At 35.2% G+C, this 26,166-nt stretch overlaps 6 protein-coding genes across 8 annotated transcripts; 4 read left to right on the top strand and 2 right to left on the bottom strand.

Annotated features, from left to right (window-relative positions):
* The first annotated feature begins 68 nt into the window (after positions 1–68).
* sirt4 (sirtuin 4) lies at positions 69–4,210 on the top strand. The gene is made up of 4 exons (XM_039689676.2): positions 69–205; positions 816–1,308; positions 2,055–2,349; positions 2,925–4,210. The coding sequence occupies exons 2-4, from the start codon at positions 824–826 to the stop codon at positions 3,075–3,077; spliced, it is 933 nt and encodes a 310-aa protein (XP_039545610.2). The 5' UTR covers positions 69–205; positions 816–823; the 3' UTR covers positions 3,078–4,210.
* Positions 4,211–4,341: 131 nt separating this feature from the next.
* On the bottom strand, positions 4,342–5,410 carry c8h1orf74 (chromosome 8 C1orf74 homolog). Its single transcript, XM_039689677.2, has 2 exons — positions 5,258–5,410; positions 4,342–5,162 (listed from the first exon to the last, which is right to left on the bottom strand). Exon 2 carries the CDS (start codon positions 5,149–5,151, stop codon positions 4,366–4,368), a length of 786 nt encoding a protein of 261 aa, XP_039545611.2. The 5' UTR covers positions 5,152–5,162; positions 5,258–5,410; the 3' UTR covers positions 4,342–4,365.
* A 227-nt stretch (positions 5,411–5,637) lies between these two features.
* Positions 5,638–10,125, top strand: rft1 (RFT1 homolog). Its single transcript, XM_039689674.2, has 13 exons — positions 5,638–5,898; positions 5,999–6,084; positions 6,170–6,289; positions 6,500–6,689; positions 6,787–6,888; positions 6,995–7,129; positions 7,230–7,308; positions 7,398–7,448; positions 7,959–8,089; positions 8,177–8,321; positions 8,442–8,547; positions 8,994–9,243; positions 9,338–10,125. Exons 1-13 carry the CDS (start codon positions 5,836–5,838, stop codon positions 9,500–9,502), a joined length of 1,623 nt encoding a protein of 540 aa, XP_039545608.2. The 5' UTR covers positions 5,638–5,835; the 3' UTR covers positions 9,503–10,125.
* Positions 10,126–11,459: 1,334 nt separating this feature from the next.
* On the top strand, positions 11,460–17,759 carry mustn1a (musculoskeletal, embryonic nuclear protein 1a). 3 transcript variants are annotated; one of them, XM_039689680.2, is made up of 4 exons: positions 11,460–11,594; positions 11,666–11,789; positions 13,008–13,123; positions 17,669–17,759. In XM_039689680.2, the coding sequence occupies exons 1-3, from the start codon at positions 11,586–11,588 to the stop codon at positions 13,094–13,096; spliced, it is 222 nt and encodes a 73-aa protein (XP_039545614.1). In that variant the 5' UTR covers positions 11,460–11,585; the 3' UTR covers positions 13,097–13,123; positions 17,669–17,759. The 3 variants fall into 3 exon arrangements, with proteins under 3 accessions (XP_039545614.1, XP_039545613.1, XP_039545615.1); XM_039689679.2 differs by lacking the exon at positions 17,669–17,759 and having other exon boundaries at positions 13,008–13,437; XM_039689681.2 differs by lacking the exon at positions 17,669–17,759 and having other exon boundaries at positions 11,466–11,594; positions 11,669–11,789; positions 13,008–13,437.
* Positions 13,423–18,620, bottom strand: ruvbl1 (RuvB-like AAA ATPase 1). The gene is made up of 11 exons (XM_039689675.2): positions 18,344–18,620; positions 17,893–17,979; positions 17,684–17,816; positions 17,077–17,228; positions 16,882–16,971; positions 15,892–16,041; positions 15,744–15,807; positions 15,451–15,649; positions 14,281–14,383; positions 14,087–14,178; positions 13,423–13,887 (listed from the first exon to the last, which is right to left on the bottom strand). Exons 1-11 carry the CDS (start codon positions 18,482–18,484, stop codon positions 13,728–13,730), a joined length of 1,371 nt encoding a protein of 456 aa, XP_039545609.1. The 5' UTR covers positions 18,485–18,620; the 3' UTR covers positions 13,423–13,727.
* Positions 18,621–18,983: 363 nt separating this feature from the next.
* Positions 18,984–24,960, top strand: eefsec (eukaryotic elongation factor, selenocysteine-tRNA specific). The gene is made up of 7 exons (XM_039689673.2): positions 18,984–19,534; positions 20,827–21,034; positions 21,234–21,330; positions 21,651–21,815; positions 22,364–22,993; positions 23,540–23,696; positions 24,524–24,960. The coding sequence occupies exons 1-7, from the start codon at positions 19,237–19,239 to the stop codon at positions 24,703–24,705; spliced, it is 1,737 nt and encodes a 578-aa protein (XP_039545607.2). The 5' UTR covers positions 18,984–19,236; the 3' UTR covers positions 24,706–24,960.
* The last annotated feature ends 1,206 nt before the right edge of the window (positions 24,961–26,166 follow it).

Raw genomic sequence — 26,166 nt, 5'->3', positions numbered from 1 at the left:
AATACTAGAGTTTATCAATTTCATAAAAAAAAAACACAGATGGAGATATTTCAGCGTGCCAAAAAGCGAGGACGTTTACTAAACTACATTTACCATCATGCACTTGTGTAACAACACGGAAGTTCTTTTTTGACGACCGCAACAACTACTGTACTAATGTTTACGAAATAGAAGACTTTTGGTGCTGAGGATTTTATTAATACAGGTACTTATTCAATTATATTAGCTGTACATGTGAAACATGTGTTGAAAATATAGATTCGCATGTCATTCCACGTTTAATATTGTCCTTGCTTACTTGACATTTAAACAAGTGACGTTAAGCGTTATACAACGAGTTGGTCACATAACGTTACATTCCACTTAACTTTTCAAGTTTTATTCAAAACAAACTGCCTTAAGACGTAACAAAACTGTTATTTAACTGATTTGGCTATTTTATTCGTTATGTTTATAACGTAATAATTGATTTAAAAGGTCGAAAACCATTGAATGTAATGGACAATATGTTCAGTAATGTTATGATAATGAATTAATTCCATACACTTTTAAGGCCGTGCACAGTCAACTTGTTGGATTTTAACACTATCTTTCTTTCAGTAATGGAAGCATGCATATTATTTTTTACATAAATGTAATTTTCGAAGCATATTCAAATTTATTCATTAATTATACACAAATTAATTTGTACATATTCTATATTTCAGACCATAACATTTAATGGTAAAAATGATTGAATGGTTGACAAACTATTGTGCAGAATATTGTGTTGTTGATAAAGAGTTGTTTGTTTTTATCTGCTGTTATATGAACAGGTCTGTAGATGCTGTTCCCATGGAGATCCCTGCCTCCACATGTGGCAGTGGGAAGATGTGCTTCTACAATACAAGCTAGTGTACAACGATTTGTTCCTGCAAGTGGTTCAATTGACTCCAGTGCTTTGGAACAACTCCAGGCCTTTGTGTCACAGGCTTCGCGGCTGTTTGTAATAAGCGGTGCTGGACTATCCACTGAATCTGGAATTCCCGACTATAGATCAGAGGGTGTGGGACTGTATGCACGGACTAACAGGCGGCCTATGCAGCACTCAGAGTTTGTGCGGAGTGCAAAATCGAGGCAGCGATACTGGGCACGGAACTACGTGGGGTGGCCGCAGTTCTCTTCACACCAGCCTAATTCAGCACATTTAGCATTACGGGACTGGGAGGAAAAGGGAAAATTGCACTGGCTTGTCACTCAGAATGTAGATGCCTTACATTTAAAGGCTGGACAACAGAGACTTACCGAACTTCATGGATCTACACACAGGTAACTAGATATACACAAAGGTCTACACACAAACAGTCAAGTCACCTTTATTTCACTAACGATTTATCCAATGCAGATCGCTTCAAAGCAGCCTCACAGTAATACATAAGAAAATAACAGAATCAGTGATGCAATAATGTGATGTTGTATATGTTGAATAGTATTGGACCAAGAACGGAACCCTGAGGAACACCTTGAGTGAGAGGAGAAATTGAAGATTTGAAGTTGTGAATAGAAATAAATAATTGTCAATTAGTGAGATATGATGTAAACCATGAAAGAGCTCAAGTCAGTTCAGTTCAATAATCGTGTAAAATTCATCAATTATGAAACCAATTAGGCTAAATTTCAGCTGTAAAGCAGCTCTACAAAAACAATAGTGTTATCATCCAGCTCAATTTAGTTTAAGTTTTTCGATATCCGATAAAGTGTAGTTGAATCGATGACAGAAACGGCACACGCTGAAAGTTAGCATGAAACAAGTTTCAAGTATATTATGACATATCTGAGTGAAACGGCTTCTTAAACAAAAAAAAATGTAGGGTGGGACATTTTTTCCATCAGGAATTGATTGGATTGTGTTGTTTTCTATTCCTGCGATCTCATGTGTGAGTGACAGGTTGATCCCAAAACAAATATTTTTGATTTCATGGTGACTTTAATGATCATTGATTACAGCATTAAAAGGGATGTAGAGTCTTAGATGAAAAAAGCTATATGTTCTTGCAAATTTATGTTTCCCCTAGGGTTGTATGTTTGGACTGCGGCCAACTGACTCCACGTGCCGAGCTTCAGAACCGTTTTGCAGCTCTGAACCCTGACTGGGAAGCAAGTGCATGTGGTGTGGCCCCGGATGGAGATGTGTTTCTGGAGGATGAGCAGGTGTTGAACTTCAGAGTACCTGCATGTGATGCCTGTGGTGGTGTACTCAAACCTGAGGTGACCTTCTTTGGTGATGTAGTGAACCGGACGACAGTTCACTTTGTGTATAACAAGCTGGCTGAGTCTGATGCAGTGCTTGTGGCTGGATCTTCTCTTCAGGCGAGTAATGTTTCATCATTATCAAAAACATTTATGATGCACCTTGAACAGGGTCACTCATTCCTACTCACTAAAGTGAAAGCCCCAGGATTATAATAGTTAACTAAAACTATAAAAATGTACTTTACTTGATATAAAATGCAAATAAAAAAAAATATTAACACAGATATCACAAATATTAAATATTAAAAATATATAAATATGTATTTGTTTATAATTATAATAATTATATATACTTTGGATCTGCTAAATGCATAAATGACAAAAACACGCAACAAAGTTACTAAAACTTTAAAATTAAATTAAAATGGAAACTAAATAAATAAAAGCTCATTCTAAATGTTGATAAAAAAAACTATAATAGTATCTCAATGACACTATTATACCTACCCCAACCCTACTCAAGTGGACCTTGTTCTAATTTTCAAATAAACAAATTAAGAAGTAGTTGGTTCTGGTGTGTGTTTGACAAGAGTTTGAACTAGTTAATGAGTATCCCTAACCTATAGATAAGGCAATTACTTTTCTCTTCCTTGACTTTTGGGAAAGTGGAGGTAACTGGTTTCCTTTTTCAGGTTTTCTCTGGGTACCGCTTTCTACTTGCTGCTAGTGAAAGAAAACTTCCAATAGCGATGGTGAATATAGGACCTACAAGAGCTGATCATCTCACTGACATCAGGGTGAGTGCTCGTTGTGGAGAAGTGCTGCCAGCCATTCAACTCAACTGAGAAACAGACTCTTTTCCTTGAAGCTCAGCACTCCATCCACAGCTCATCACAAGATTACCAGAACATAGTTTTGGTTTGGTTCTAGGTTGCTTTCATAATGCAACATATCTCTACCTCAAATTACTAAATTTAACATATTCACACATTCTTGGTTAGTTAGCTAGAGTGTAAAGTGCAATACAGAATAAAGCATCGGTACAAATGAGTTGTTTAAATTATATCTTTAAAATGATAAAGTGGGTTTATAGGGACATTTGCATTTCCCATTTAGAATGTACTCTCTGAGAAGTTACCCTGCTCATCAAGAATCAATGTGGGAAACATTAATGGTAATGATGATATTCTAAATGAGTTATATGGATACAACTTGTTTTTATTTAATAATGGTAGTTTTGTTAAAGATATTTATCACTATTATTTATATATTTTCATTATGAATATAAGTGAATGTATCAGGGTGTTTTTAAATGTTAATCATTTGTTCTGCCTGAAAATAAACCTCAAATCAAACCAAATGTATTATCCTTTTACACAAAACACATTTCCAAACGATAATGTGAAGGTTTATAATATCTTAATATCTTCATGCTTATTGTCACTTTTTGCAGATTAAAGCTGTAATAATATAGTTTTTATTTTATGATGATATAAACAATCAAGCAGTTGAGATTTGGTATAGTAGTATACATAGTTTACTGTGTATGCAGATAAAGTTGGAATTTGAAAAGGACATTTATTTATTTTTACTTTTTTATACATGACTGTGTGTACTGTATATTAGCACTGATTGTTTTTAGTACATGTGTCCAGTTGTTCTCGACCAAGGGTCTGAAGCGCACTGGGGGGTTCATCAAACTGCCAGGGAGGCAGCCATAAATAAAATAAAAATAAAAAAAAAAGAAAGAAAGGGGGAAAAACACACTATAGCCTGGTTTCATATACAGGACTTAGATTGAGCCAGGATTAGGTTTTAGTTCAGTTAGGGTATTTAAGTAGCTTTTATAAACGCGCCTTTGAAAAAAAAAAAAAAAAAAAAGCTTACTGTTGTGCATCTTCAGACAAAACAATGACACTGACATTTTCAGATATATCATTGCAAGTTGCTTTCAGTCAAACATGCATTTCAGTCCGGGACTAGGCTTAAGCCTTGTCTGTGAAACTGAGGGTAAAAATGAAGATGCAAAGTGCAAACATTAAACTGAATGAACATTTCTGATAAAATACATATTTGCAATTGTAAGTGTAACTGACCAAATAACAATAATAAAAAGAAACAAATCACGTTTATTCAAAGGGTCACTGAGGGCAAAGTGATGGCATCCCTAGAAAAGCAGAGATCAGTCAGAACTGTCTGTTTGTTAAATCTCTCTCTCAAATTCTCTGTCCACCGCTGCATATGACTTTGTACTTCTGACCACAGCTCCTCAGGAACACTAAATGAATAAAGACAACAGCGATGATTTATGTCGTGTGTTTGCCATGTGTTCCAAACAGTGCACACCACCAGTGGTGTCATACAAAGACAGTTCCCAAATCCTTTAGTTTGGTCAAACCAGTAGGAGGCTGGATAACCTAACAGGATTCCAAAGAGAGTACACAAGTTCCAGTCATTATACAACTCTTCTCCCAACAGAATCACAGAGGAGCCTTTGTCCATCTCATTCGTGTTGACTTCTGAAAGACTTTTGATCATATCCTCAGTTCTCTTTTCCAAGCCAGCCAAGACAGGTTGTTTTCTTGAGGGACATACGTCAATTAGAAGGAGACTTTTGCTTTTGAGCAGTTCATCCAGGTGGGACTGGACAGTGGCAGGGTTAAAAATGAATGTGTTGTCATCAATGGACAGTATCCGTAGTGAATTGGTTACAACTCCATACTCCTGCAGTGAACTGAGGTACAGGTGAAGCTGTTCTGGAGATGCTGCATTACTGTCGTACAACAGCGCAGGTTTGACGCCCAGATCCACAGCTATTATTTGAACAGTCACGTCAAGACATGTAGACGGAGATAAACGTTTCTTACGAGGACACAATAACTTCTGTGCGGCCGAAATGAGGATTTCTCTAGCAACCATTGCGCCCGTTTCTATGGACACATAATTCAAAAATATATTTGTTGACAGCAGCAAGAGACACAATATAAATTGTTCAGTGGTCAATTAAAGAAGGTTCACATTCTACCATTGGTCAGGTCCGTGGTGGTGTTGTTGAAAGACACATTTGACTCGGTGTTAACGAATCGAGTAAATGGTTTATTGAACTGTACACACCACAAAATATGTCTGTTGCATCCTCCTGACAGTGTAAAAAGAGCAGAATGAATGAATCAAAATCCCATCAACATCCTGTAAAAAGTTTAAACAAGTTAAAAGTACTTAAAATATAATTATGAAAAAAAATTTAACTTGAACATAGATTTAGTCTCGGCTCAGTGTTTTAATAACATTTTAAATATTTGAAAAAAAATAATAATAACGCGAGTCGTCCATTTCCATACAAAGCTTTCTTAGTTAGAAACGTCACCGAAATACACGGACTTTTATTTTGAAATGTCTGTAAAACGGAAGTATATTTTTTATTTGACAAATTGTACAGTTGTGAAATAACCAGAGGAAATACCATGTTAAATACCAAATGGCAAATACTACTAGTGCAGAATCATAGTATAAATATCTGTACAATGAAGCTATTGCAGCACTTATTTTTCACAGGCGATTTTTGGTGATTTTAAATAGTTGTGTTTAAAAAGTAAGTTCACAATGGGTTCAGAGGATGTGCTCAAGAGTGCTTCAACTCTGGCTTCTTATAATGTCCTGCTTCAGGTACGATTAATCAACGTGTACGCACATACAGACACTAAATACACCTTTATCAGAGACATTTAACAAAGTAGTATTCCTCTTGAAATGCTTTATATTTCAGGTGATGTTTCGAGTGTTGACATTTCTCTTGAATGCATTTACTTTACGGTTCGTGTCCAAGGAGCTGATGGGCGTGGTTAATGTCAGGTGGGTTTAAAGTTACACAATATAAACTCGAATATTTGTTTAAATTGGCCTGGGCCACAAACTGCAACGTTTGCTTTTGTTACAGGTTGATGCTGCTCTATTCTACACTGGTGTTTCTGTCTAGGGAGGCGTTTCGGAGGGCGTGTCTAAGTGGTGAAGGGGCGGGGCGTAACTGGAGACAGGTCATCAACTTGTTATGGCTCACGTAAGTACAAGAAATGAAATGTTAATAAAAACTATAATAAAAATAAATGATACTTTTCATGTTTAACTGCTGAATTTGTGGTGAACAACTACATTACCCATGATGTTGTATTAAAATTCCACCAATTATAGATTCACAAACAGCGAATTGCATAAGGAATATTTCCCCTAAAAACTAAAATGTTCTTTGACTTTCTTCTCAAACTGGCAGATTTCCTCTGGGGTGTGTGTGGGGTGTGTTATTGGTGTGTGTGTGGTGGTGGGTGCTCCAGGCACCTGATCCAGAGTCCATCCCGCATTATGTTCCTGCTGTTGGATTGTTCTGCCTGTCTGCACTTATAGAGCTGCTGGCTGAACCTCTTTGGGTTCTTGCACACGCGCACATGTTTGTCCGTTTGAAGGTGTCGGAATCTGCCTTTCATACTTTAAAATTGCACTTCAGAATCATTATAGATTGAATAAGATGAAACAATCTGATCAAATGATGCATATTCACAGGTGATTGCGGAAAGCTTAGCCATGATTGCTAAATGTCTTGTTACGGTAGTGTTGGTGGTCTCAGCGCCTCAATGGGGGCTCTATATCTTCTCTGCAGCCCAGGTATGTACCGTATGTATGTACCTGCATACTGAATGTATACAACATCTGTAGTTTTCGGTTGCATTTCAGTTTGTAACCTCTGTTCTTTGTGTTTTTCATTTGACAGTGCGTCTATACAGGGTTTTTGCTCTTTTGTTATGTGATATACTTCATCCATTTCCTTGGCTCAGAGGAAGCAGACAAGAAATTGTTCCCTGTTCGTCACATAACAGACCTTCTGCCATCTAGGGTGGATCACGAGGTGTGACTTTGTTTACAACACAAGTAAAACATTTTAGTAAAAACACTTTTTTTTTTCTTTCAGTGTAACAACTTTGCTGTATATTTGTTTTTGTTTTTAGCCACTGCTTAACTGGAAGTTGACCACACTAACCTGGAGCTTTTTCAAACAGTCATTTCTTAAACAGATACTTACAGAAGGTATGTGCCTATCATGCTCAATTACATAGTACTAGTAGTAGTAATTGTTTAAATGATGTTAATAAATATTTCATTTTGATTTTTTATAGGCGAGCGTTATGTGATGACTTTTTTGAATGTGCTTAACTTTGGAGACCAGGGTGAGTTTGTACATTCATAAACACAAGCTACACTGCTTGGTCAAAAAAAAGTGATTCTATGAGAGATGCATCAATGTTTGATCAAGAAGGATCTTGTATTGACAATGCAAGAGTCCAGCAAAGTAAAGTCTACTCCAGCACATCCCAAGGATTTTCAATGAATTTAAGGTCTGGACTCAGAGGTGCCAATTCATATGTGAAAATGAAGTGCTCCCTCCAAACATTCTTTCACAATTTGAGCCTGATGAATTACATTATCATCCTGGAATATGGTTGTGATGTGTCTTCCTACATGGTTGTTAAAGAAATTAAAAGTTACACACTCCATCAATTGGTGTTAGAAATAACATGCTAAAAACATAATAATCACTGCAAAAATGATCCAATCATAGACTATGAAGCATTTGCCTATTTAAATCCAAACAGCGTCTTTCCTTTTTGCCGGGCAGTTTATTATATTTTATGAAATATTATACGATCATACACCTCATATTACACTTTTTTTCACAGGGGTTTATGATATAATCAACAATCTGGGCTCAATGGTGGCAAGATTTCTTTTCTTGCCCATTGAGGAGAGTTTCTATGTGTTCTTCGCTAATGTCCTGGAGCGTGGACGAGATGTACGACATCAAAAACAAGTCAGTATCTGTTTATGGTCATAACTTTATTTAGTGCAGCCAGCCAGATGTTGGTTGGATAATTGTAAAATGCTGATTGGTTCACAGGAGGAAGTTTCCATGGCAGCTGAGGTACTGGAATGTCTTTTGAAGCTGGTGCTTTTGATTGGTCTGATCATCTCAGTTTTTGGTTATGCATATTCTCATCTAGCACTTGACATCTATGGTGGGGAGCTTCTGAGCAGCGGAGCCGGTAAATCACATATATGCTTATACTGGATACCTGATTTGACTAACTTTTCAGTTCAAATAAATACATTTTTGTTTGTGTGTGTGTCATAAAAGTTAAATGGTTTGTTTGTGTGTTTTGCAGGGCCAGCTCTCCTACGGTGTTATAGCTGTTATGTTCTGCTGTTAGCTATTAACGGAGTAACAGAGTGTTTTGTTTTTGCTGCCATGAGCAAAGAGGAGGTTGACAGGTGAACAACACATAATTACTGTATATTGACTACAGTTCAAAAATTTGAGATCTATAATTCTGTTTTTACTATTGTCAAAATAATTCTGTTCTACCCACCAAGGCTGCATTTATTTGACCAAAAATACTGTAAAAGCAGTAATATTGTGAATTTTTATTACAATTTATATATACATAATACAAATCAAAAATATCATTAGAAAAATGATGGAAAATCATCAAAATTTAGAAAAAAAATCATCAAAATTTAGAAAAAAAAAGATCAATGATGCAAACAGAATTCAATAAAAAGACAATTGTGTCTTCTTCTTTTTTTTTTTTTTTTTACTTGCCCCAAACTTTTGAACCGGAGTGTATAATATTTTATGTTTTGAAACATACATATATTTAAAAATGTAATTTGCTAAGAAATTGTTTAAACGAGATTCCCTCTCTCTTTCTCTCTAGATATAATCTAGTGATGCTGGGCCTGTCAGTCTCTTTTCTGCTGTTTTCGTATTGGCTAACCTGGATGTTAGGAGGCATTGGCTTCATTTTGGCAAATTGCTGTAACATGGCTTTACGAATCACTCACAGTATTATTTACATACATCGCTATTTCCTGCAAAGTGAATGTGCACCGCTGTGGGGGCTCCGCCCACATTCTGCTGTCATAATTGCCCTTGGAGTGAGCTCTATACTCACAGGCTTCTCAGAGGTATCGTAGCCAGTGACTCATTGTTTGCATTGAAATATAGATAATGTTTTGATGAACAAATTCAGATCTGATTTGAAACCATTTTGTCTTTCAGAGCATGTTCTGCTGTGATGGTGGCTGGTTGCTAAGGCTGGTTCATGTTGTCGTGGGGGCGGTTTGTCTCCTGAGTGTGGTCATCACAATATTTCTAACAGAAACAAAACTTGTGCAGTTTGTCAAAACACAGTTGCTACCCAAATACAGCAAGAAACTTACCTGAGCTTTTACTTTGAAACCACCTAAAACTTCCAGAGGTGAGGTTGACACTAACATGTTATGGACCAGATTTTGCCTCGAGTTTTTAAAACTGTGTAATATTCTACAAACACATTTTGTTTTCTTAAAACAATGGGAATGTTTACTCTAGAAGACCCAGAACCTCAATGTTCAGTTTTTGCTAATGACATCGCAAGAAGTTCACTTAGATGCTGACAGTTTGAAGGTTCTTGTCTTGTATTATTGGATTGCAGAACAAACACACAGAATATAGTAATGTAATGCAAATATATCAAAGGGTCCCTCGGTATGTAACTACTACTCCAATGTGTCTGTCATTCATTTATCTCCAAGAAATACATTATGGTTTTTCGTCTTTAATGCTTGTTTTAATGAGCATACCAAAGGTGTACATTGACCAAATATTTTGTAACATTGTATCTTTTACATGACATACTAGATACACTATAGCTGTGTAAATCATTAGTAAACTTTGTATAGATGGTGTGTATTTAAAAAGGGATTATGTAATCAATTTAAATGGTACTGGTTTTGATTGTCTTTAAAAGACTGAAAAATATAGTTTACTCTTCTAATATTTGGGTACAAATAAAACCGTTTCCTGAATATACTGTTTTGTGACTTACAATACCATAAGGTCTCTACGTTTTTTTTTTATTAAAGACATGAATACTTTTATTCAGCAAAGATTTATAAAATAGTAACACTTTATAAGGTCCCATTTGTTAACATTAGTAAAATGAATTAGCTAACATGAAATAAGAACGAAAAAAAATGAGCAATGTACATTTTTAAAGTGTTTATTAATTTTCGTTGATTAGGGCTGTCAAACGATTAATCGCAATTAATCGCATCCAAAGTAACAGTTTGTGTTTAAATAATATTTGTAGGTGCATGGGGTATAATTATTTTATATATATATATAAATACACACACATGCTTGTATTTATTTAAGAAATATTTTCATGTATATACTTTATATATAAAATATACATGCATGTGTGTGTATTTATATATATATATATATATATATATATATATATATATATACAAAATAATTATACACAGTGCACCCACATATATGATATAAACACAAACTTTTATTTTGGATGCGATTAATCAGCTGACAGCCCTATAAAAAATATAATTGTTCATGTTAGTTCAGTGTATTAATTAATGACAAATACAACTTAATTTTGAAAATGTATTAGTGTTAAAATTACCATTGACTATCCTCAAAGTATTCATTGTTAATGTTAACTAATATAGTAAACTAATGTTAACAAATGAAAACTCATTGTAGTGTTACTCATGAAAAAATCAGATGTGACAGTAAATATTTTTACATTATTAGAAAAGATTTCTAATGAACGAAAATGTTGTTTTGAACTTTTGAATCCTGGGGAAAAAATGTATTACAGTTTCTACAAAAACATTAGGCAGCACACAAATGTTTTCGACATTGATAATAGTAAGAAATGTTTCTTGAAAACTAAATCAGTATATTAGAATGATTTTGACACAGAAGACTGAAGGAATGATGAACAAACCAGTGAACACGACTAAGAAAGTTCAAACATTAGGACAGCTGTAGGTATATGGCAGGACATAATAAATAAGTCCTAATTACCTCTCAATAAAAGTATGTCATTCTAATGGAATACGCAAGAGAGACAAATTAACATTCACAAACAAGCACTTAGCAACCCTCAAAACACCAAACACAGCAGAGTACAAATAAACACTTGCACTCCAACATGAGCAAAAAAAGCAGAGACACAAACCATAAACTGTTTTCATTTCTGAGCAGCTAGAACTAACGGAAGTACTGAAGATGTCATCCTTAAATAACCATGTGTTTGTTTATATAGTGACTGATTAAATGGGAGGAGGAACCGTGTGACTCATTCCTTGGCCAAAGGAATTATGGTCCATTTGGGATTGGACTCTGCAAGGGAAGGGTGTGTGTGTGTGTGAATGCGTGTGTAAATGCACATCTAACAAGTATAAAACAGAGAAACTTAAGCAAGACTTTAAGACATCCCAATTGATTGTGAGAGTTGACCATGTCTCAAGTAAGAGAAAAAAGAGACTGAGAAGAAATAAATATCCTTTTGCATATGATTTATTTTCTGTTTCTCTTCAGCAGAGTGAGGATCAGGAAGTTAAGAGGCCTGAGGTGAAAGCGGAGGATTTGATTGGAGCCAGGGATAAACTAGCATTTGGAACAGAGGTGAAGAGCAAGACCTTCGAGGTGATGCAGGAATGCGGTGAGTCGAGTAGCAACTGTTAGATCAGCAGAAACTGTAACAATTCATTTGGAAGGTAGTGTGATGAAATGTGATGTGACTGAATCCTAGTGCCCCAATTTTTTTTATTTTGGGCCAAGAGGATAAAGAAGAGCTGTGTGTGCGCTTGCATTTTATAGTGTTTCCACTCCATATATAGCAGGAAGTCAGAACACACAAACACAAAGAGAGGACACTCCGCTATAGTCACTCTTGTTGTGCAATGTTTATTGTGTCTTATGTGTTTATATTGACTAATTTTCCTGTAGATAGTCCTTGCATTATTTATTTATAGGCTAATCTCGACTTTAAGATTCCAGTTGCAACATTTTACAATGTATTCATTTTAGGGCTGTGCAAAGATTAATTGCGATTAATTGCATCCAAAATAAAAGTTTGTGTTTACATAATATATTTGTGTGTGCTGTGTATAATTATTTTGTATATATAAATACACACACATGCATGTATATATTTAAGAAAATGTGTTATTCATATATGAAATATTTATATTTATATATAATATGTATTTATATTTATACAGTGTTAAATATATACATGCATGCATATGTATTATATATACAAAACAATGATACATAGCACACACGCACATATTATGTAAACACAAACTTTTATTTTGGATGTGATTAATCGCAATTAATCTTTCAATATGTTACCTTGAATATGAAAATATGGCAAGTATGACATCATCGAAGACTTAAAAGATTGGGTAAAAATCACCATAAGGTTCAATTAGTAATTGCATTAACATTATAAGACTTTTTATTAGCATTAGTTAATAACAACTTTTAATTCATGTTAGCTCAGATCCATTAATGAACAACCTTTGATTTAATAATGTATTAGTAAATATTGAAGTGAACATGAAATAACTAATAAATGCTTTAAAAGTATTGTTTATTGTTATTAGTTCATATTAACTAATGTTCACAAATTAATATTATTGTAAAATAAACACTTTGATTCTTTACATGTGAAGTTTGTATTTTACAGTATATTTGTTTTATTCACTTAGTTATTAGTGAAAATTTGGTCTGTGTTCTGTTAGTTCAAAGTTCAAACATGTATATTTTACATGAATGGAAAATTTTGTATTGAGGTAACTGAAATTCAAATGTGTATGATGTTGTGTGTAGTTTGTATTATTGTGTATTCTGAATATCTCCGTCTCTTTGTTAGAACAAGCTGGGAAGGTCGCGCCGTCCGTCTTCAGCACAGTTCGCTCAGGATCTGAGACTGCCTTTAACAAACCCAGCAAAAGAAAGTAACCCTGTGGGACCATACACTCATTTTATGTATGCATTTCTAAATGAATCTAAAGCATTAACATTGAAATAACAGTTCATTTTAAACATGTCAGTTGAGTCACAACAATATAAGTAGTTTTGAGACTGAATGCAAAGTCTGATCTTAAGAACACCATAAAATGTAGTATTCCAGGTAAAAAAGGGCTTTAAATAAATAAAACTGAACTGTACTTTTTGACAATTAATCTATTTAGGTCAAAAAAAAAAAAAAATTTTTTTTGTTGGTTTAGTTTTATTTTAACAAGTTGAATATTTGATTTTGTGTGGAAATGTCATATTAAAACAAATTCAATTCAAACCCATTTATTTTTCACATTACAATCAAAAAAATATTTATTTTCAAAACAACACAATGGAAAAAAACAAGGACAACGGAGTACTTATCCTACAGGAGAATAACAAAAGTGGGGGATAAAATCCAGTTGAAAGCATGTTATTAACGAGACATAATTATGTAGAACAATACAGTAGCCATGGTACATCAAGCCATGGCTTGGTACATTTGTCATACTGTTATAATATCCTGACAAATGTGAAATAATCAACCAGTAGAGCAAACCATAGCAGGGCGTACAGAGAAAGCTAGAGAGAGTTATTTCATAAACTTGGTGTGCTGATCTTGTAGGATTTTTGCAGAGGACTTTGCATCATAGAAGAGTTCATTAATTTCTTCCACATGTTCTTTTTCGACAACTTCCCTCCCCTGAACTCGTGCCAACAGATTGGCAGGTGTCAGCAGCTGCACTGCATATCTGCATATCATTTACACAAAGACACACACGTTAGCCAACATTACATAAATTGTGTAAATTATAAATTCATAATAATGAATAAGTGAGAATCTAGGTAGCAAGGCACAAGTAAATATAACACAGTTCAATCGGATCTATATTGGTAGGATATAACGTTATGACGGAGTGATGTGTATGTTCTCGTAGTAACAAGTATTACCTGAGTGTAGTCTTAGTACCGATCTCTCCAAGGTGAGATAAAGAATCCTCGCTAATGTTGAGGCCCTCTGTCTGAGCTCGGATCTTTATGATCTATAGAAACATGCGAATTAAACAAAAATGAGAAATCTATACTTCATCTTTTATATATCTTTGTTTTTAAGGAGTTATTTTGACAAATATGTGCATGCACACCTGTTTCATTTCTTGAGGAGTGTACAGCATAGTTCTGATAATCATGACTCGATCCAGCAAATCCAGTGGAATTCCATGAGGAGAGCTGATGTCCTCTGTCCCCCTAAAAAAGAATTATGCATATCTGTGAACTTGTCAATCAACTCCATTACCAATCAAATGAATCATTCTAACAGTTGGTCACAGCAAACTGCAAAATCAAACTAATTACAATAGTGATTAGAATATAATCAGAAATACATTTAATAATATGAATATGATTAAAAATGAACATTTAACAACATTCATCTGTTAATATCTACATATAGTTGATAATGACTGAATTTATACACAAGTTAACATTAATCTATTATGAATAAAGATAAAATAATGAACAATACATTTATAAACGGCAACAATTTATATATATAAAAAAAGTTTACATTTTTTACATTAAAGTAACAATGAAAAATACTTCTAAAGCGTTTTAGTTTATATTAAATTCAACATTGACTAATATATTAAAATCTGTTCTGTATCAACAGCCGAAAAGGCATCCGACCTAACGCGTAAACATTATGGGAAGCCCATTGACAAGACTGGATTTAAACTTTGTTGACCCAAGTTTGGTTTAAAGACCAACAAAAATGTACCAAGCATACTGTTCACCGTTCCTGATTTCTTGCGACTGTCAGAGTGAATCAAAAGCTGATGCTCTCCAAATTTCGTCGATGAACAATATATTTATAAATAAACTGCAACAATTTCCATAAGATTGTCGGTTGTCAGACAGGAAAATAATCTAAATGGCCAAAATGCCCTCATTTCAATTCTCCACCAGATTTACATACAAATTAAAAACTTGAGTACATGAGCTAAGACCTGATGTAAGATTTGATCGTAGCCACTACTCGCGTCCATTTTGATAAATGGCAAGTAACGATCGTACACCCAAATGTCGTACATTCATTTTGTAAATGAGGGAGAATAACTTTTTGTTGTGCACTTTGATCTTTGCAGGCCTTTTACATTCACATTAAATGTAAGATTCAAAAAAGCATAATTGGGGCACTTGAACTAATTTAACTTTATTGTAAATGTGTTACCAAAATAAATATCCTACAATTTTACAAAATTGTGACAAAGCAATTTGACTTGAAACATAACCTAAGTTTCCCACCCAAAACCCACCTGATAAGGCAGTTTCCTCGATTGGATGCAAACACTACAATGGGAGCGATGGAGCTCTCCAGTGCTCGGTGCAGGTAGGTAAAACACTCAATGTCCAGCATGTGAACTTCATCAATAAACAGAACACCAGGAACCAGCTCTGCCACACCTTGTTCAATGTATTTATTTACGACCTTATTGATCTCTGCTCGCAGTTTATCTGTATACAGAATACACGGACGCAAAGAAATGGTTAAACATGGCCTCGTTAAAAATCCTACTATGATTATCCATAAAAATATTAACCATGTTACCTGTGATTTCTGTCTTTTTGGGTTTCATCAGTTGACCCATCATAGAAAGTATGTCCTGGCCTCCCTAGAAAACACAAGACACTGATATTATTAGAATCATGGAGATCCACTTAAAAAGCTGGATAACATGATGTTTGTGTGCATGTACCTGAGGTCTTGCATTAGCAACATCCAGATCATGAAGCGTAACATCCTGAATGATCTCTTTCTTCTTGTGAACATCGCCTTTCGGTAGCGGTACATACTCTTCCGCCTCCAAATCAAACTCTGTTGCAAACGTGTCACATCGTCCCTGCCTCTGCAAACCAAAACAAGAAATACTTATAATAACTCAATAAGAGCCGCTTGTCAATTATTTACAAGAGAAGTGTATTGCACTTAATGTAATGTGGGATTTCGTGTGTGTGTGTGTGTGTGTGTTTTATATAATATATATATATATATATATATTTATAAAATCTCAACTGCAGGCCACACTTTAGTTTAGGGTGCAATTCTCACTATCAAGTAAGGTAGTTAAGTTTAGGTATTGGTTAGGATTACGGGATGTAGAATATGTCCATGCTTAATAAGGCATTATTATGTGCTATATAACTACTAATAAACACTAATATCCTAGTAATATGCATGCTAATAAGCAACAAGTTAGTAAGAATCAGGCCCTAAAATAAAGTGTTACTACTAACCAAATGCTCCAATTATTTAATCAAAATACTGAAAATTGTGAAATATTATTATAAAGTAATATAGATTTTCTACTTTAATATATCTTAAAATGTAATTTATTCCTGTGATGGCAAAGCTGAATTGTCATTATGCTGATTTTGTGCTCAAGAAACGTTTTTTGATTTTTATTTGCAAACGGTTGTGCGGCTTAATGTTATTGTGGAAACTGTGATCCTTTTTTTTAAGAACCTTTGGTGAAGTTCTTTAAAAATCTATACTGTCACTTTTGATCAATTTAATGCATCCTGGCTGAATACAAGTATTACTTTCTTTCAAAAATACAGTATGTAAGACAATATTGTCTTTTATACCGCTGCCAGACTACCTGCCCACCTGCACTGACAAAAGATTACTTCAACATACAGTGCAGATATAGGCAGGAGAGTGAATGGTTAAGCAAATCTGTCCATACCTTGACTGCCCCACTGTTAGCCTCGATGTAGATAACATCACCGACCTCCACTCTCTCCTTCTGCAGACTTTCATAGATACTGGGATCCAGCTGCATAAGCACATCAAACGCAATGAGACATAACTTATAACTTTAAACAAATTTAAAACAGATGCTGCTTTTTTACACGAAAGCAGCACTCTTTCACTTCCTTACTTTCAACTGTTTGGTGCCCTTTGCAGTCTTTAAACCAATAATGACATGACTGATAGTTTTGCCATAGCCCCCCATCGGGTTCTCCGTCTCACAAGGAGTCAGTTCAGTGACCTCTCCTTCATACACCTCTTTAGTCTCCTTGATGCGTAAACCTGAATGCACAAACAAAAGAAGAAATGTAAATATATAAAAAGAACAGAACATGTAAACAATGCTAACTAATTACTAGTGGATCTATCAATACATTCTTTTTAATAAATACTCGAGTCGTTTCACCTGCCCATGCCAGTATATTTCTGTCAACGTTGTAATAATGTGTGTGTGCATGCATGCATGCCTATCTTACTAGATCACACAGTCCACATTGTTTCAGATGCAAACCGTCGGTCTAATAACCATGTTTCCATCCACCTATTTTTATATTCCAATTATGCACATTTGCAACATAGTATGGAAACATAGCAAGTGTGTTACTAACAAGATAAAATATGTTTTAATGCATTTCACTGTTTTTTTAAATCAAATTGTAACTTTACTATTAAAAGTCTCTCCTAAAAGAAATTAATAAATGTATTGTATGATGTTTTCACAGGTATGTTGAGCTCACCTATGGCTCTTCTGAAGTTCTCCATCAGCACTTCAGTCTTCTTGATTTCTGATGAATACACTTCACTGCCCACCATAGGACAGAACGGCACTTTATTTCCCAGTTCCTGTGCCATGGCCAATGCTAGAGCAGTCTGTGGGGTACAGAAATGTAATTAATAAACCATAAACACATTCACATACAACAGTTGTGAAGCTCTCAGTCCTTACCTTGCCTGTTCCAGGTGGTCCTGCCAGTAAAATAGCTCTGCCAGCCATCTTTTTGGAACGAATCAGCTCTACAATGATGCCACAAGCCTAATAAAAATGTAAGAATTAAGTTACCTTTTCTTTTTTATAAAGAAACACTTTACAGCTAAACAAGATGTCCTTCATACATACATGTCAAGTGACTAAATGGCAGGAAATAGTTACAAATATTATTAATAATCTTCAGGATCTGTTATGATCACAACAATATAATCTTAGTGAATGTGAAATATGCATTTTGTGTGGCTCATCCTGACACATAACGTTACCATTTATCAGATCATTTGTATTCGTTCTTTACAAATAATCAGTTAAATACAACTGATCAAATTCATTAATCAGCTAAATCAAATGTACTGATTCTCCATTCGCAAACTGGAAATTGCTGAAATTGATCTCTAGGTTAACTTACCTCTCTAGCTGTCTCCTGCCCCACCAGTCCGGACGCGGACTGTTTAGCATTACCGGCCTCATCCAGCCCGAGACCCTTCACATGGCTGTGAGATGCGATGCGCTGCGTCTTCGTTGTGCTTTTCACTTCTTCGATCTTCATGTTTCTTATTTGTTAATTAAACGCTCAAAAACGTGATTAAAACACCTCCAAGTCCAACTCATGAAAAGCCGTTGAAATCAAACACAAGAGACCCGCGTTTCCATGTGGGTAACCAAGGCGATTTGAGGAAGTACCGCCCCTGAAACGGTTTTTAGTCGTTCTTTGTTTCGATTGGCGAATTTGTGGAATCTCTGCTTAATCATTGGATGCCCCTAATGTCTGTATGATCGCAGCGAACACGCCCCTATTTCCCATTTGTATGTGCTCCATTTGAAATGTTGTACTGGAACAAAGATAACCGCTGTAGGTTCCACAAATCTTTTTTTCTGTACGAAGTGTAAATAAACTCATAATTATGTATTAAACATGTTGTAAATAATGTAAACCATTTTACTAGTTTATAAATAATTTGATCCACGAGGTACGCTTCTTTTCTAAATAATAATGCTGTGAAGTGGAACCGAGTGTTTCATATGACCTGAACTGTTTTGTCAGAGATTGTTTTTTGGTAGCACAGGAAGAACAAATGTCAAATTTCAGAAAAGTTTGCTGAATGCAGCAATGTACTTACTTAGCATGTAATTTAATCTCTCATATCACAACTAATACGTGATTATTGTTACTTTCAACCAAATTAAATCAATTTGGTTTACTGACAGTTTAATATTGAACTGGTTTGGTTGAACCAACAGCGTTGCTGTCAGCAGTTCAAAGTCTGCGCATTCAGTCTCTGTTGCCCAACAAATCCAGTGATGGCAGATTCCAGTCTTCCTAAAACGCTGAACTTTAACGTCGGTGTTCTCGGCCATGTGGACAGCGGAAAAACCTCTCTCGCCCGGGCGCTGAGCAGCACCGCATCCACAGCAGCCTTCGACAAGAACCCCCAGTCCAAAGAGCGCGGCATCACGCTGGATCTCGGCTTTAGTGCGTTTACCGTGCCCTTACCGGAGCACCTGAGACAGTCCTGCGGGGACGGACAATACGACAGTCTGCAGTTCACACTGGTGGACTGCCCTGGACATGCCTCCCTCATACGCACTATCATCGGGGGTAAGTGGATAAAAATGACTTGGGCAAGGGTTACACAAATTAAACTCGCAATACCAAACTGCATGTGTACTTGTATGAAGTATGCGTGAATTCATGTAATTAATGGATTATGCAAAACAAAGCAATCCACCACACGTCTTTTAATTTCTAGTATGACTATAATTAATAGAAGAAAAGCAACCTGTCAAGGAATTTTATACTTAGTGCAGCACTACCACTTTTGACCAATAGGTGGTGTGGGTGTGTGTTATTTTGAAGACATATTAACCATGTAAAGACTGACATAACAATGAATCAGTAAAATACATTTTAAATAGGCTAGAACAGTTTATTGAACCTTCAGAACCATACTTGAGGAGGATGAGGCCCAAACTTATGTAAAAATATGTAAATTGGTCAGATTGCACATAATGCAATTCAGCATAATGATGATTGTGAGAAAAATAAATTTTCCTCAAAAACTGGTTGTATTAAATGTGATACCGGTACTTACTTTTTTTTTTTTTTTTTTGTAAAACTAAGTTTCTTTAGTCCAGTAAATGTCTTTTTTTAAATATTAAAAACAATCTACAAATTATTCTTACATTTACTTAAAAAAATCTCTGCAAAAAAGACATGTACCACAACGTGAAGGCCTTTTACTTGATTACAAATTATGACCTCTCAGTTAGTGTGCAGAAGGCATCTAGTAGATCAGGTACAACATTTTTTTTCCAACAAAGTTATGATAATGTTGGTAATTTAGAGGCCCTAGAAATTCATGTATCAAAAATGATACCATACACTTTATAGGGTTGAAACAAGCTCTCAAATCAAAAGACAAAAATGCTAATAATGACAGACTTGTCATGTTACCACAAGACATTAAGAAATATCAACATAGATTAACTAGCATAAGAAGCTTCTAATGTAAAAGGGGGGTTTATGAAGAAATATATGATGTGGAGAAACAATGTCTAAAGGGACCAAACAAACTCAAGAGATGTAGTGGGAAAGTCTAGTGTAATTGCATTGAGTGTGTGTGTATGTATGTCACATGTGGTTGATTAAGGCGGAAGGGGGCTGTTCAGGGCTCCGGCTTGACTTCCTCTCTCCCCCAGAGGGGATCTCTCAGGAAAGAATGAGTGCCAGAGAGAGGGAGAGAAAAAGAGGGAAAGGAAAGGCAATAGCCTGGTCTCTATACCTCTCTTATTTTTGGTCTCTTTTTCTGTCTTGCAGTGATGACTTTGCTCTGTTATGTTTGTCATTGTTGAACTTAAATGTTTTACTCTCATCTGTGTACTTGAATTCAGGTGCTCAGATCATCGATCTGATGATATTGGTGGTTGACGTTGTGAAAGGTATGCAGACACAAACAGCAGAGTGCCTTTTGATTGGTCAGCTCACCTGCTCTCGCATGATCGTCATACTCAACAAAACAGACATGTTGCCTAGTGACAAGAGACAGGCGGCTATTGACAAAATGACCAAGAGGATGCACAAAACTCTTGAGAACACAAGGTAGATGCTGTCAACTTAAGCACGTTTCACTATATATTCTATATATTATACATTTTGCCAGCTCTATTCTTCTCAATGCTACTATAAGGCATGATGATTTTAAGGTATTACCATCATTATGTAAACAACTTTAAAAACATGTGTATTTTGAGAAGTGCTATACAAATAAAACTGACTTGACTTATTTTTTGCTTGTCAGATTTAAAGGGTGTCCTGTAATTGCTGTAGCAGCAAAGCCAGGTGGTCCTGAGGCCCCGGATACAGTCGAGCCACAAGGGATAACTGAACTCATAGATGTGAGTTAGTGGGTGTGTTGTCACATCACAGATTCAAAATCCAAAAGTCAGAGACCACTTTTACATTTTGTAAATTGTTTTATAAATAAAAGTTATGAGGTAAAAGTTAAAAATCCTTTACGATATATATAGAAAACTAAATCAAATTTATGCAAATTTGTGACACTGACCATGGTGACAGAACAGATTTCATTTTTTCCATTGATGCATGCTAGATATTTTTGGGAACATTGTCAAATCGTGCTGATAACATAGGTCTGTAGCATAAACTACTTTATTTAGAACCATATTTGTGAGGTTGTCTTTGATTATGTGTTCAGTTATTGAAGGCCCAGGCCTTCCTTCCTCGTAGAGATCCGTCAGGTTCTCTCCTCATGGCTGTAGATCACTGCTTCTCCATCCGTGGCCAGGGAACAGTCATTACTGGCACCATCTTACAAGGGTCTCTCAGTGTCAATGAGACTGTGGAGATACCGGCATTAAAGGTACTTATCTACACTCTACAATACAAACACTACACTGCAGTTCAAAAGTTTTGGGATGAGTGAGGGTTAGAAAGAATTATTTTATTTCAAATAATTGCTGTTCTGTTGTAAGTTTTAAATAATATGTTCTGAACTTACTATTCATCAGAGTATCACAGTTTTTACAAGCACAACCGTTTACAGCATTAATAATAAGAAATGTTTCCTGAGCAGCAAATTAGCATATTAGAAAGATTTCTGAAGGTTCATGTTACACGTAAGACAGGAATAAATTACATTTTCAAATATATTACAACAGAAAAATATGTCAGGCTTGGACTTCTTTCAAACATAAAAAAAATCTTACCTACCCCAAACTTTTCAACACTTGTATACAGTGTATACACATGCATTGCAAATTGCATTTTAAGAGATTCTTATCTTTTTTTAATCCTCTCTGACTGTTTCCAAATGATCAATTTCACAATCATAGGTGAACAAATATTTTGCAACTTTGTGCATTGACATGATCAGCTCCTTATTTCTTTCTCTTTTTTTTTATTCCTTAGGTAACTCGCAAGGTCAAATCTGTGCAGATGTTTCGAAAGCCAGTTCCAAGTGCTATGCAAGGGGATCGGGTTGGCGTGTGTGTGACACAGTTTGACCCCAAACTGTTAGAACGGGGTGTGATATGCACACCAGGTTCATTGCAAACTCTTTACGCTGCTATTATATCCGTCCAAAAGATTGAATACTATCGCGGAGGGCTTAGCAGCCGTGCAAAGTTTCACATCACCGTTGGACATGAAACCGTTATGGCTCGTATCTCATTCTTCAATCGAGTTCTTCCTGGCAAAGAAAATGGAGACTGTAGGCCCACCTCTCAAGAGCAAAGTGCAAGCTCTTTCTCATTTGATTGGGAGTTTCACCACCTGGATGAGTATTTGACTGGTCAGGCGGAAGGAGGGAGAGGGGAACCACAGCAATGGGCTTTACTTGAGTTCGAACGACCAGTCACATGTCCTCCACTTTGCTTAGTGATTGGGTCTCGACTTGACTCAGATATCCATGGTAACACATGCAGGCTTGCCTTTCACGGAAAGCTTTTGGAAGGGTTTGAGGACAAAAACTACACAGAGACAGCACTGCCTCGACTCAGAATCAGCAAAGATAAGGAGAAAGAAGGAGCAGTGGAACGGGTAACTACAAATATTTATATATTGATAAATAAATATATTGATTTTTTTTTTTAAATAAAGTGTTATTTTTATTTTTTTATTCTTCAAAGAATCCTGAAAATCATGGTTTCCTCTAAAATATTAAGCAGCACAACTGTTCGGCATTGATAATGATAATAAATATTACTTGAGCTCAAATCACCATAGTAGAATGTTTTGACAGTGAAGACTGGAGTAATGATGCTGAAAAATCAGCTTTGCCATCTCAGTAAATATATTTCATCTTAAACTATCTTACAAAGTAACAATATTTCACAATACTAGAGTTTTTACTGTATTATTCATCAAAAAATGAAGCCTTGATAAGCATAAGAGACTGGTAATGGTAATGTACATAATATACATGATTTAATTGTATAATTGATTTCACTATATCTGGGGTCAGGTATTGTTTGATTTTGTTCCTACACAATTCTTACTAATTTTATTAATTTATTTTAATTGTTACAGTCTTTTGAGTACCTTGTGTACTCTGGTTCTAGCTCATCAGTTTTTATCTTTGGTCAGGTGACAGATGACTACACTGTGATTGGTCGAAACCTGTTTAAGAAGGAGACGAACCTTCAGCTGTTTGTGGGTTTAAAAGTTACGCTGTCGACGGGAGAAAAGGGGACCATTGAAGGTGGCTTCGGTCAGAGTGGAAAGATCAAAATCCGAATACCAGGTAAAGACAAATACACTCTTATTTACTCTCCCTAATTTTTTTTTTTTTGCCTCTTTTTTTCCTCCTTCCTCTATGTTTCTTGTCAGGTGACTTATTCTTTTTACATCCATGCACTCATTCATTCATTCAAAACAGCATATACACAAAAGCTTCTCTCATATATAGTTACACACAGCAAAATGCTGCACGCTACATCTTAAATATATGTGCAAAAAAACGTACATCCTTTTCCTGACCCTCAAGGCTCTCTTGAGTAGGTAGACCTCAGCCACACGAATATACATCCGCGTACGTACACACACACACACACACAGACACCTCTCTTCAGGCTCAATGAATTTAGTAGAATGAATGTATACATAACCACATTGGAAAGGATGTTTAGGGGTTTTTTTGTACTGTACTTTACCTCAAATTGTTGTCTAGTTTGAAAAAATTAGAAATGTTGCTTTGGGATTAAACTGAAATACATTTAAGTCGAAGCATTAAAATTAATAACTGGAAATAAATAAAAATGAAAATAAATTAAACCTAAATTGCAATATTTAAAAATAATAATAAAATGACAAAAACACAATCTTATTGATTTTTTTTATTTTATTTGATAAAAACTAAAATAGAAACTTAAATAACACTGGATAAGTCAATTCAGATTTTTATTTATTTATTTATTTATTTTTTGAAAATTTTAATTGATGCAGCAGTTCATTCCTGTTTAAAATTTGGTCATATGATCAAAGTATCCATCCAAAACATCAACAAACCGAGTATCTTTGTATGGCCCTTGTCCATGAATGCCTGTTCTTCCTTTCTTTCTCTTCTGTTAGAGGGGCTGAAAGAAGAAACCAAGCAGCTTCTGTGCTCTTCATCTAAGAAGAAGGGGAAGGGTGGGGCCAAAAATGACTCCTCCAAATCTGAGGAAACCAAGCTTGACGCTCAGCCAGTTACCATACTTTTAAACTTCAAACGCTACATATATGATCCTCACAAAAAGATGGTGCAGTCCTGACCCTCAGTCCGATCATTCCCGATAAAAGCTGAAAAGCGGACAGGAAAAACAGACACTACTAAAGTCTGGGATATTGATGTTGGATTTTTTTTTTTGTGTCCAGCGTTTCTATTCCGTTACTTCGCATTTTTATTATTATTTCAAATATGGAAAAGAAACTAAAAAGAAAAGATGGAATATCTCTTCAAAACACATTACCTTACTAATAAGTGCTGTTATATCACTGCTAATAAAACAAATCTATTAGCTAAACTGCTTTAGTTGTAATGAACTATTTTTTGGGGATTTAGATTTTGTTTGCAAGAGTGTGAACGTGTTTATTATGCATCTTTGTGCTTGGCATAGTGAGAGTGGTTGGGATGTTGCTTAAGGGCAAAACGCATTGTGATTATAGGCAAATATTTCTGTTGGCATATGGACAAAGTATGTTTCCACACATCCCAAATCCAGTTACTCTAAATGTATAATTATTAATTTTTAATTTCCACTGTTTGTTTGTGCACACGTAGGCCTTGTAAATGCGTGTTTCTGAATTTCTGAGTAAGCCCCCCCCCCCCCCCACGCTAAATTAAAAAAATATCTATAAGTCTTATCATAAAATACCACAATAAGTCTTATCATTGTTTACTGATTTGCTTCACAGATTTGCATAGATTCCAGTTACGTTCCAGCAACTCAGGGGAATCTGTAGTCAAATTCATTCTTAATTTGCGAGTATACAAAAAGCAGCTGTACTAGAATATTAATCTGTGTTGATATACTTCCCTGTTTTTACCTGGCATTGCAGGTAAGAACAAAGCTTTATTTGTTATTCATTGTAATTGCTAATAACTGGACTTTTTTTAAGAAGATTTGCGTAGTGCCTATCACTCTTATTCTCTTACACACACTTTCTTTGACTAGCAAATGTGCTGTCATTTATTCCAACACAACAGGAAGATGTTGATCTAACTGAATAAAAATGTTTATACTCACAGTATATAGACTTGTATAGATGCTTTGGCAATGCATTAACCTCTTAAGGAATCATTTTATTCCAAAATGTGGAACACAAAAGGAGATTTTTTTGCAGAATGTCAAGGTTATTTTACCCTCCATATTGATTTTTATATCACATTCATATTAAAACCTGCCAGTCACTCTGCAAAACATTTATTTTCTGTGCACAGAAGAAAGAAAATAATACAGGTCACAAACATCATGACATAGAGTAAATGATAGAATTTACATTTTTAGGTGAATTAATCCTTTATTGTCCAACTATTCATTTTATGTTCCATTCCGAATGATGTAGACATTTAGCATTTTTATAGACAAACAAAATGTGTCGTATCTCCCTTTCTTTTATTTGTCTTTTAACTCTGAGAATTGGCAGTTTCAGCAATTGGACGGTCTCTTTATGATATTCTTAGCACTCAAAAGTTTGAGGTCAGTAAAACATTTTTAAAGAAATGTATTCTT

Source organism: Pimephales promelas, chromosome 8, assembly GCF_988280905.1.
Source record: "Pimephales promelas chromosome 8, fPimPro1.hap1.1, whole genome shotgun sequence".
Lineage (NCBI taxonomy): Eukaryota > Metazoa > Chordata > Actinopteri > Cypriniformes > Leuciscidae > Pimephales > Pimephales promelas.
This window is presented reverse-complemented; position numbering and strand designations above follow the sequence as displayed.